Source organism: Canis lupus, chromosome 5 (genome assembly GCF_048164855.1).
Source record: "Canis lupus baileyi chromosome 5, mCanLup2.hap1, whole genome shotgun sequence".
NCBI lineage: Eukaryota > Metazoa > Chordata > Mammalia > Carnivora > Canidae > Canis > Canis lupus.
The window spans coordinates 12,228,855-12,241,190 of record NC_132842.1 but is presented as its reverse complement, the minus strand read 5'-3'; the positions used below and the strand labels follow the sequence as shown (position 1 = coordinate 12,241,190).

General features: G+C 33.7%; 1 protein-coding gene across 1 annotated transcript in view; it reads left to right on the top strand.

Moving 5' to 3' along the window:
- The first annotated feature begins 2,105 nt into the window (after positions 1–2,105).
- MALRD1 (MAM and LDL receptor class A domain containing 1) overlaps positions 2,106–12,336 on the top strand; it is a 755,529-nt gene continuing 745,298 nt past the window's right edge. The window contains 1 exon segment of the mRNA XM_072825144.1: positions 2,106–2,424. Coding sequence (XP_072681245.1) covers positions 2,226–2,424 — 199 coding nt within the window. The 5' untranslated portion in view covers positions 2,106–2,225.

Here is a 12,336-nt window from a genome sequence, read left to right as displayed (position 1 = left end):
GGTATGGTCAGAAAACTGCCAGCACAGTAATTTGGGAATATTATGGGGGAGAGCATGAGGGAAGGCATAGCAATGAATCTGGAAAGGCAAGCTGTGTTTGTAAGTCCTGCCAAGGAATATGACATCTATACTGATTTCAGAGGAAAATACGTAGGAAGACATTTGTGCTTTAAAATTATGACTGCAGGATGGGAAATGAGTGTGGGTGGCAGCAACATCTGGTTTGGGGTGTGGCTGAGATGAGAATTGATAGAGTCTTTACCTGAAATACAGAATGCAGACTAGATGGTTGATAGGTAGAGTGGGTGAGACTAGCCCACGAATATTGTATACTCTCTTGGCATCGAATGGGAGAAGGTACAGTTCATTGAAATATAGAACATGGGTAATAGCTGGTTGGGTGGGTAGGAGAAGGGAAGGAGAGTTTAGTTTTGGAGATTTAAGCTGCCTGTCCGTGTGGTGTGTGTACATGTGTGTGTGCTCATAGAAAAGGCTTGTAATAAAGATTTGAGGAAAATATCATATCAGGACTTCAGATACGGATTTAGGACAATGTATAGATTATGCTTAGAATCACAATAGTGAAGAAAAAGCCTAGAAAAAAAATGTATCATCTGAGCAGAAAGATTAACATGGAGCTATAAGGATAATCAACATTTAAGAGACACACAAAGGAGAAAGTAGATTAGGTATTAATATTTATTTATAAAACAAAGGTAAGGAGAAGAAATATTTTTGAAATTGGAGTAAAACACAGAGCAATGAAATGCCAGATTACATGGAGGGCTCAACAATAGGGCAACATGGTGGATTTTCCTCCCAGAATCCTGAATGTCTATACTTTAGACTTTAATGTATATATATTGTGGGTCTTTTTTTCTAGAATATGGGGAAGATCTTACTTTCCCAATATTTTTCTTAAATGTGCAGATGCATGCTTGTCCCTGATCTATGGTCCTGGATGTCTCTACCTTCCCTAATTACTTCCTATAGTCTCATCGGGTGTCTTGTTCCTTGCCATTATATTGCAGAAATAAAAGAGAGTAGTTGAAAAAGAACTTCGATGTGCCTTTAAGAAATCAAATATAAAAGAATATCTTCAATATTCAACTTCGTATAATTTCTATGGTTATGCAGCTTCATAGAATTTTATTATGAATACATCAGCGTGTCCTGAGCTTCAGTATACTGTTCATTCTGAATATGCATTCTGAAATCATGTTTCAGTTGTAGAAGTAGATTAAGATGAATTGACAAGAGGATCAGTGTGCTACAGAAGAAAGAACACTGCTCTCTGCAGTAGGAAATTTGAATTCTAGTTTCTAACACCAAATTAGTGTATTTTCTCATAAATACTCTTAACTTCTTTGGGCCTAAGTTATGTGATTTGTAAAACAGTGGCCTTTAATGTCCCTTCCACTTTTAAAATCCTGTGGTTCTCTGGGCACCTGGGAGGCTCAGTCAGTTAAACATCTGCTTTCAGTTCAGGTCATGATTCCAGAGTCCTGGGATCAAGCCCCAAGTAGGGCTTCCTGCCCAGCAAGGAGTCTGTTTCCCCCTCTACCTCTGTCCCTCCCCCTCTTACCCCATTTGTGCTCTCGCTCTCTTGCTCTCTCTCTCAAATAAATAAATAAATTCTTTGAAAAAGTCCTGTGGTACAATCTAAGCAAGCAATGTGAAGTTTCCCTTCAATAACTATGGTACACATTTCGTGCTCATAGAGAAATTCTAATAATCGGGCCTGAGATATTTGAATGAATTTTAGTGACCTCAATAATGTTCTAAATTACATGAATGTGATTAAGTTAGTATGGAAAGTAGTACAGAATGTTGCTGTGTTCCTTATAACTTTATTGTGGTCCTTTCCTGGCTCCCTGCTCCATTTATGTGCCTGCCCTTTGTTTCTTAAAATTTTCTTTCAGGAGATAACATGATCATAAAGGCTTAATTTGTTTAAATATGGTATACACGGGGCAATAAATAATCCATGTTTTGCTAGATACAGAAATGGTGCAATTGCTCAAGCTAAATATTTTCTAAAGACACTCCTCTGAAAGAGTGAATGAACTGCTCTGGGAGTCATTTGTTAGGGTTGCAGATAGTGACCAAGAGTCTAGTGGTAAGAGGCAAATCTGGAAAATAAAGAGTAGAGAAAAGAGAAAGAATGTTTCTAATTATGGATTCACCTATTATAATTGCCTGATTTCCCAGAGATATATCAAGTGATGCTCTTCTGCTTGGCCAAAATGTTAGCATTCCCAAGGAATGAAGCTTTTTGTTTCCTTTGGATTTCTTGTGTTTTCCTCTCTACATGGATTCAGCAAGGAACTGAAGCCTTTCAGTTTGGCAATGGGTTGTCCTTGCCTCCTGACAACGTGTGTGATTTCACAGATCAGTGTGAGGACAAGAGTGATGAACAGCAATGTAAGTGTGATTCTTTTCCTTTGTCCAATTTCAGTTCCCTGAACACCTTCAGACCAGGGGCTGATGGGCAGCCCAGGGAGATTCGGCTAGCTACCTGGCCCTCATGGATTTCACTCATATGCCTTTAGCATAAATCAGAAACTAAAATATACTTTGCAATAAAGAGATGTGTTCCCATACCAAAATTACTCTAATTAAACAATATCAAGCTGCTAAGATTCTAAGTAGAGGGAACGTATTTTAAACAGTTTTTACTGATTATAAAGAAGGAAATGATATGCAGTAATGTAGCTTTTAATATATGGAAGCAAAATTCAAAAGCAGCTCATTACTAAAGCTTTAAAATACTTTGATGGAAATGATGAGCTTAAATTTGGATTCAACATGGAGATGTTTGAAATGAATTTTAAGTTGCAGGAGTAGATTTCATTTTTGCTTGTATGACATTACCTCCAAGTGAGTTTTACCAATTGCACACAGAGTACAACACTGGCTTGTTTCCTTTGATTCTGGGGTGCAGGAAACTCCATGTACCAGCTTCAGAGAGTGCAAGACCTCGATTCAGATCCTGCATGAACCATGTACTAATTGTGTGATCTTGAACCTCCATCTCATCACAAGAGGTTGTAAAGTGAAATAAATTGACTCTCAGTGGCAGGAAAATGCTCCGTTGCTTGTTGGTATCATATGTAAAAAGGAAACTGTTCACCACCCCAAGATGTGAGTAAAGACATGTATGTTTCTGTAGTTTCTCTTGCAATCTGACATCCTGAAGGAAAACTGCATTTCTCCATTGGAACAAGTGCTCATAGACAATGTTTTCATGAAATTAAATGGGTTCATTGTTGGTTCATTATAACCTCTGATTCAATTATTTGGATCGACTAATTCTAGTATTTTCAAGCACCTTTGTCAAACAGATTTTCTAGTTTATATTCAGATACTATGTTAATTCATGTTGATAGAATTCTTTATTTTCTTCAGCTAAAATAAGTTTCTATGTATTCAGTCTTGCTATTGTTGGCCTTCTACTTACATATTCAGTTGTTATTACATTAGAACTAGAAGATTAAATCCTGAAAAATTTCTTCTCTGTGGAAGAAAACAAGCTATTGATTTGTCTCCCATAGTTTAGGATGGCGATCATTCTATTAGTAACTGCTAAATACCGAATACAACCGAAGACAGGGATTCATTTATATTTGTCCAATTTGCCCAGAGAGGCTGAATGTGGGTGTGCTGCCCTTTCTCTGACCTGTCTGGGAAAGCCCTTGCTATTCTTTGGTGAGCAGCAAAGAGGAACCACTTGGCTGGTTTGACAAGAAGTGCAAAGTCCCTTCTTTTACTAATCTCTGTGAGGCTTCCTTTAGCATGCTTGCTGTGATAACATGCATGGTCCTGCTTGGGGAAAAGGTTAATGTGGAAGAGGAGAAAGCTGCTGAGTGCAAAAGGTCTCGGCTGCATGACAAATTCTAATAACTTGCGGCCGTGGAGGGAAACGAAGGAACAGATCTGTCGAATAAACAGATTTCATTTTAAATGTTACATTAGGAGATCACCTTTTGGCTTTTTCACTTTTCATTTTCATTTCTGAGAACTATCCGCTTTGGTATTTTATTTAAAATGTGGACCATAACCTGTAGATAAAATTGAGAATCACTTTGAAGTGTGGGTTTTTTCCGTATACCACAAGAGGGGAAAATACTGTGCAGGAATAATGATGGCCAAGCAGTTTTTCTCATAAAAATTTGTGACGTTAAAACTTATGGATGAGTTTTTTTTTTTAAAAGATAACTTTGGAATGATGTTAAAATAGTGCCTTTTTGAAAACAAACATCAACCAGTGCCCCCTTTTAGCATTCAAATGGTGTGACCTTTAAAGAAATAGATTACTATGTTGACTTTTTGTAATGAAATTGGCCTCATTGAAGTTGAATTTCAGATGCTACTGATTCTATTAATAGATTTTTGAGAGTTTTCCTATTTTACATGATGGTCCTCTTTTTCAGAATACTTGAACCTTTGTTTTAAATTGGAATTTAAAATAAATTGGAATTTATTTTAAAGATATGAGGCTTAGAAAGACTGAATCTTTACAGTGAAGTAAATTCTATTTATACATGATATTGAACATTTAATATGTAGTGATTAAGAAAAATAATTTTCAGGTCTAACAACTGTTTGGTTCCAGTGTTGACAAGAATCCCTCTTCATTATAATTTATTGATGTCCTGAGCCAGGGAAATAAATCATGGTTCCAAACATTGCATTGTCTGCTTCCATGCTGATCTTTGATTGCCTATTCTCCCTTATTGCCTAGTCTCCCTTATTCTCTTTGATTTATATTTGTTTATTTAAAGATCTGAGCCATTATATCAAGTACAGAGAGAGTCTAGCTTCTCTCCTAGCAATTTCTCAAAATTATTTGGTATACAAAGGCTTTACCTTGTTGCATTTTTGCTTATAAATACAGTAGTCTTGCTTATATTGCTACCATTCAGATCCAAGTAAACCAGAAGAGTATAAACTACTGTTGAGATATATCCCATGAAATGGATCCTCACCTGTTGAGATGCTGCCAGAAAATATTTTTAGATAATTGCTTTTGCATACCTGAAGTCAGTAGTCAAATTAACTGTTACATACATTCACTTTTAGAGCTAACTCATGACTCAAAAGAAAAAAAAATGTATTCAGTTAATCTGACATTTTTCTCTCCTACCTACTTGCCACAACTAGGAACTTTCCATTTGGTCTAGTATTTTTATAAGGAGATAGGAATCTATTTTTGTACTTTGATTTGATGGAATATGTCATAAGATTTTGAGATTTTACCTTATTTCTTTTACAAACTTTTTGGATTTAGGGACAATAATTTTTTTCAAAAGGTAGTTACTTCATATAAATCTAAATTTATATGAGAAATATGTAAAAAAATTACCTTAGGGGTGCATTCTCAAAATCTGAGAGGTGATAGTGTTTAATTAGGTGATGCTAAGTACTAATGTTATTTCTTCAAAGGATGACATGTCAACTACTTTAAAAAAGTAATTGGTTCATTGAATTATTTGAAAGTAAAGAATTAATAAAGTAAAATGTGAGATTTCATTCACAATGCTTATCTTATTACTATATTGTATGTATGCAAAATGTTTGTTGCATATTTTCATGAAACAGCCAAAAATCCTAAGCAAAATGTCTTAGTTTGGGCTACTCTAATAAATACCATATACTGTGTGGCCGAAGCAAAAAGAACACTTAATTCTCATGGTTCTGGAGGCTGAGAAGTCTAGGATCAAAGTACTGGAAGATTTGGTGTCTGATGAGGACTCCTCTGGTTTGCATAGAGCTGTTTCTTCTTTTTGTTTTTAAAAGAATTATTTACTTATTTGAGTGAGAGAGTGCACATGTACAGAGTAGGGGAGGGACAGAAGGAGAGGGAAAGAGAGTCTCCACAATAAGCAAGGAGCAGGACATGGGGCTCAATATTAAGACCTGGAGATCATGACCTGAGCAGAATCCAAGAGTCTGACACTCAACAACCCAGGTGCTGCTGCAGATAGCTGTTTTTTCACTGTGGCTTCACATGGTGGGGAGAGAGATAGCTTTGGTTTCTCCTCCTCTTCTATAAAAGCATTAATTTCATTATCCACCTCTAAATACGTTAACCCGGGGATTAGGATTCAACATAGGAATTTTGAAGGGATACAGATATTCAGTCCATAGCACAATAAAACCTAAGAAATATAATAAATGTATAGAGCTTAGCTGAAGAAAATTATACAAAATTACTGATGTATGGAAGAAAGACTCATGACAAGACTATTTTCTTAACAGAGTGTTTCAGTAGTGTAAATATATACATTTTCACAGTCATGAAATCAATCTAGTTAAATTCTAAAACAGGATATCACCATGATAAATTTTGGAATCTGATTAAAGTGACTTACAAGTTTATCCAGAAAAATGAGTGAGAACAGCTAGAAAGAGGGAGAATCAAATGATTAATAATGGGGAATAACTTTTATTATAGGTTTATAATAGGTATCATGTAAACTATTCCAACATGTGAAAGTTCAAAATAAGAAAAGAATCTGATTGCTAGAAATATTAAGATTTCTATATATAAGGAATATTAAGAAATATAATATCTATCATATATTAAAAAATAATAGTGGCATTCCAAGTCAGTTTATAGCACTCCCTATAAGCCGAGCACTGCTAAGAAATTTCCATAGAGTATCTCATTTAATCTTCACCAAACATCAAAATAGTAAGAACTATTATTGTTCCCAATTTACAGCTTGGAAAAAAGAAGCTCAGATTAAGTAAACTAAAATGCCAAGGGATACAGAGTTATTCAGTGGAGAAACTGGAATTCACAACCAGTTTTGTCTGATTCTGGAACCCTTAATTATCTTTTTAAGATTTTATTTATTTATTTGAGAGGGACAGAGAAAGAGAGAGAGAAAGAGGGAGAATGCACAAGTGACTGGGGTGCAGAGAAGCAGATTCCCCACGAGCTGGGAGCCCAAGGTGACGCTCCTTCCCAGGACACTGAGATCATGACCTGAGCCAAAGGCAGACATTTACCAACTGAGCCACCCAGACGCCCCCCTGGAATCCTTAATTCCAACCACCATACAACACTGACTATGTTTTCATTTGTTACAAATGAAAATTAGGCAATTTTATGGAACAAATTTCTTATTTATTCCACACATCAAAGTTTCCAAAAGGTAACGTGTTAAACATAGAAAATAAAACCGTAGTCTTTATTATTCTTTACAGTAAGTTTTGAAGTCAGAAAAAGTTTCTCTTTGCTTTGAGGTGTAATAAATCTTCAAAATATATTTGTTGAAATTGGTATGGAATAAATATTTGAATGAGGAAAGGCCTTTTTATGCATTACATGTAAGAAGAAAGTACAAAAATCAGAAAATTAGAATATATAAAATAACAGTTTTAATGTATCAAGAGCATTGTAAATAAAATGAAAGAGGAACAATGTTTTCAATGTATTTGACAAATAGTTTTCTTCCAGGTAAATATATCAAATAAAAGATGCATTATCTCACAGAAATATGGGTAAAATTCCTGAAAAAGCAATTCACAAAACTTACAGAAAGGGAAACAACCACATATGATGAAGTGATCAACTTCACTGCCAATCATGTGCACAGTTGAAAATCAAAAGCTTCCAATATTTTAAAAATTAAATACACATAAATTACTTAAAATAATGTCCATGGTTGTGAAGGGTATGAAAAAATGAGCATTTTTATATACTGTAGGCAAGGGTGTTAATAAAATCTTACATTTTTGATAATATCTTTGAAATATGAATAAAGATTTTAAAAGTGTTCATGCCCTTTGGCTAGTAATTTCATTTTTAGGAATTTATTCTAGGAAAAAATTTAGAAAGAGTTCATGTCAAAAGTCTCATCACAGCACTATTTAAGATGGTGGAGATTTGAAATAACGTAATTTTGTAATATTAGGTCAATGCTTAAATAAGTTATGATACATCTTTACCATGGACATTTGTGTAGCCATCTGTCAATTTTTGGTGCTCTTCAAAAATGGGGAAAAGCTCATGATATATTGTCAAAAGAAAAGTTATGATTACTGATCAATGCATACTCTTAAAAATAGTGTGGCAATTGCATAAAATACTAGGTAGAAAAATGTCTAGGTGTTAGACTTAAAAGTGACTTTTCTTTTTTTGTATATATTTATATTGCAACTTTTCCAAAATAGGATTTGTTGCTTTTAAAAATCAGAATAAAATGGCATTTTAAAATTAATAAAATGCTTTCTATTAACTGCTCTATTCTGTTTATTATAGAAATGAAAGCAAAAAAAAAAAAAAAAGAAAGAAAGAAATGAAAGCAAAGTCATATTAGACCTGTAGGCCACATTGATGCAAGCAGAATTCCTTCTTTCTATTTTGCCTTTTAATCCTTTCTCAAAACTCAACTGTGATATATGATTGACAGTGAAGTGATCACTTCAACATATGTGTTTTTTTTTCTTTCTGTGTTTTGTGAATTGCCGTTTCAGGAATTTTATCCATATTTCTATGAGATAACTTCTATGAGATAATAAATCTTTTATTTAATATATTTACCTGGAAGAAAACTATTTGTCAAATATATTGAAAGCATTGTTCCTCTTTCTTTTTATGTACAATGCTTTGTTATACTCAATCTGTTATTTTATATATTCTAAATTTCTGATTTTTGTATTTGCTTCTGCCTGGATATCACAGGCATAACTGCAAGTTCAGAACTCTACTGTGGGCTCCACTGGAGGTTGCAAACAGTGAGAATTTTTCCTCCAGTTGGGTGATGAGCATTCAGGAGGGCACGTGATGTGATGAGTACTGGGTGTTATACACAACTGATGAATTATTGAACTCTACCTATGAAACTAATGATGTATGTTGGCTAATTGAATATAAATAAATAAATAAATAAATAAATAAATAAATAAATAAATAATAGAAAAGGAGTGTAAAATACAGCCTTCTAGTTATGGAATGATAGGTCATGGGGATAAAAGGGACAGCATAGGGAATATAATCAATGATATTGTAACAGCATCATACGGTGACAGATGGTAGATACACTTGTGAGCAAAGCATAATGTATGTGTTGAATCATTGCGTTGTACACCTGAAACAAATGTAACATTGGCTGTCAACTATACTCAAATAAGGAAAGGTTTAACCAGAAAAAAAGAGAATTATCTTAATTGGGTCTAAATCCCTATTTAATGGGGTCTAACGTGTCTAATCCGCAGAGGAATCCCCATTTTGAGGGAGTTGGATAAAATATACTGATGTGGTTTCAGAAAGGAACAGATCCTCATTCCAGAATTCTAGTCCTTAAAATGACCCAAGAGTGTTTTAGGTTCTAGATTCATAAGACCTGTACAAAAATACCTAAAATCTTCAAAGGTTCCAGTCTGCCTACATGGGTGTTATCCTTCCAGAGCTGCCAACAGTTTCATTAATATTTTGAAGGAGGTCATAGAAAAGCAAAATATTAACTTCATGAGGACAGGAAATTTACCTTATTCACTCCCTTTCCTAGAAGACTGGTACATAGAGTCAATAAGTGTTAGATAGACTGAGTAATTACTGGTTTGCTAACTGGCTGGATTTGTCAGCTGCACTATTTTCCTTCATTGTGGAATTCAATACAACTACTCAGTCTTGCAATGTAGTCTGCTCTTGTTTTGCTGCTCAAGTGTGCAAATTGACATCATCCAAGGAGGACATTAAGTTTATGAGTTCCCTTAAAAAATGTCAGGCACCTAAAAAAAAAAAAAAAAAAAAAAAGTCAGACACCTGTTGACATCAAATGGCAAACTGTTTCTTCCACAAGCAAAGTATCTTCTGAAGCCCAAATATATACATAGCTAGAATTTCTGCAATTCTTGTTACCCCACATGCCTTTTCTGTTTGTCAATAAACATCATTTCTAGGGGAGCAGGTTGACACTAAAGGCTCGGCTAGGAATCTTAAGAGAAGGGTTGCATTCTGTTGTCAAATTACCAGATTTATGAAAGCAAGAACCTTGAATCACAGCTTTTAAATAAGTTTCCATGAAAAAAATGGGAATAATATAATACAATGTTATTTATTACCCAGAAATAATTGTGACTTTACAGTGAATAAGTCTTCAAATGCTTGACTGGATTTAGAAGAAAAATTTTACTTATTTTGAAAGAAATTGAAAATCTGTTTAGGGAAAAACATATGACAAGAGTTTTTCTTTTTTTTCCCAAATTAGTTTATGTGATGCAGAGTTTCTTCATGCAAAATGATATAACTTTCTATTAGAGTCCTTGTATTCACCATTATAGAAACTACTGAAAAGCCATAAGGTACTTTGGCTAAGCTGCTCCTCTGGAATGGAAAATTATATGTAAATAGCTATGCAACATTTATAATACTCGAGTGAATACTGCTGCAGACTGGAGTTAATGCCATGCCTTGTCAATATTTCTTCAGAAATCACCAGACACAAACACGCCTTTGAACTTCTTTGAAGGTTATTAATCCTAAAACAATGTTGAAATTAAAATATGGTTTCACAATCCTTTTCTTATTGTCTTAGATACCATCAATGACTCAGCTCACAATCTCAATGTCAAAGACAGTCTCAATGATTTGAGAATAAAGGTGACTATAAGATAAGAATCCATCCAAAAATAATATTGGATAATTCTGGTGTGAGCCATGAGAGTGCTAATTCCATTTGCTATCACATAACTTTGTGAGTTAGGGTTTTTCCTGTTTTTGTCTCAATGAAAATGTTAAAATTAATTCAGTGTGAAAAATAAATATTTCCTTGTAAAGATTAATTAATATTTTTAATTTTCCAGGCCAAATAATAGCAATCTTTCCTTGAAATTTACTTTTGAGTGTAATTAAATTTTACTTTTATTTAATTGGAATATTTTAGATTCATCTCATTCTTTGTAGGAACTGGCCATTAATTTTTACATTAAATGAGAGTGAGAGACAATTTTTTGTGAAAATGTTTTTATCTACATGAAGGAAATAATTTTCTAAATAGAAAAATGAATGGTATGTAAAATACTGTGGTAATGTAATACATAGATTTTCTCAAAATTGGAAGGAACTAAAATCACTTAAGAAACTTGGAATAGAACAAAATTAGTGCAATAAAGGCTATATACGAAAAACCCATAGCTAATATCATACTCAATGGGGAAAGATTGAAAGCTTTTTCTCTAAGACCTGGAACAAGACAAAGATGCCATCTTTCATCTCTTCTATCAACATAGTACTGGAAGTCCCAGCCAGAGCATTTAGACAAGAAAAGTATCCAGATTGGAAATAAATAAGTGAAATCATCTGTTCACAGAAAATGTGATCTTAATGTAGATAACTCTAAAGATTCTTTTTTTTTTAACTCTAAAGATTCTTTAAAACAAAAACAAACTTGTTGGAACAAATAAACAAATTCAGCAAAGTTGCAAGATACAAAATCAATACCCCAAAATCAGTTGCGTTTCTGTACACTAATGAACAATATGGAAAGGAAATTAAAAAACCATTCCATTTACAGAAGCATCAAACAGAATGAAATATTTAGGAATCACCTCAACAGATACAGAAAAATCACTTGACAAAATTCAACATCCATTTATGATAAAAAACAAAATGGTTATAGAAGGAATGTACAGCAACATAATAAAGGCCATATATGACAAACTTCCAGCTAACATCATACTCAATGGGGAAAAACTGAAAACTTTCCCTCTAATATCAGGAAAGATTTTCCTATAAGATAAGGATTCCCACTCTTGCTACTTCTATTCAAAATAGTGCTGGAAGTACTGGCCACAGCATCTAGACAAGAAAAAGAAATAAAAGATATCTAAATCGGAAAGGAAGAACTAAGACCGTCACTATTTTCAGATGACATGATACTGTATATAGAAAATCCTAAAGATTCCACACACACACACACACACACACATTAGAACTACAAAATGAATTCAGTAAAGTTGAAGGATACGAAATTAATATACAGAAATCTGTTGTGTTTCTACAAATAACAAACTATTAGAAAGAGAAATGAAGAAAACAGTCCAGTTTACAATTGCATCAAAAAGAATAAAATACCTAGGAATAATTTCAACAAAGGTGGTAGAAGACCTGCTCTGAAAGTATAGAATAAAACATTGAAAAAATTGAAGGTGATACAAATGAATAGAAAGACATATTATGTTCATGGATTAGAAAAATAAATATTATTAAATGTCCATAGTACCCAAAGCAATTTACAGATTCAGTGCAATTCCTATCAAAATACCAATGGCATTTTCCACAGAACTAGAACATATAAAGCTAAAATTTGTGTGGAACCACAG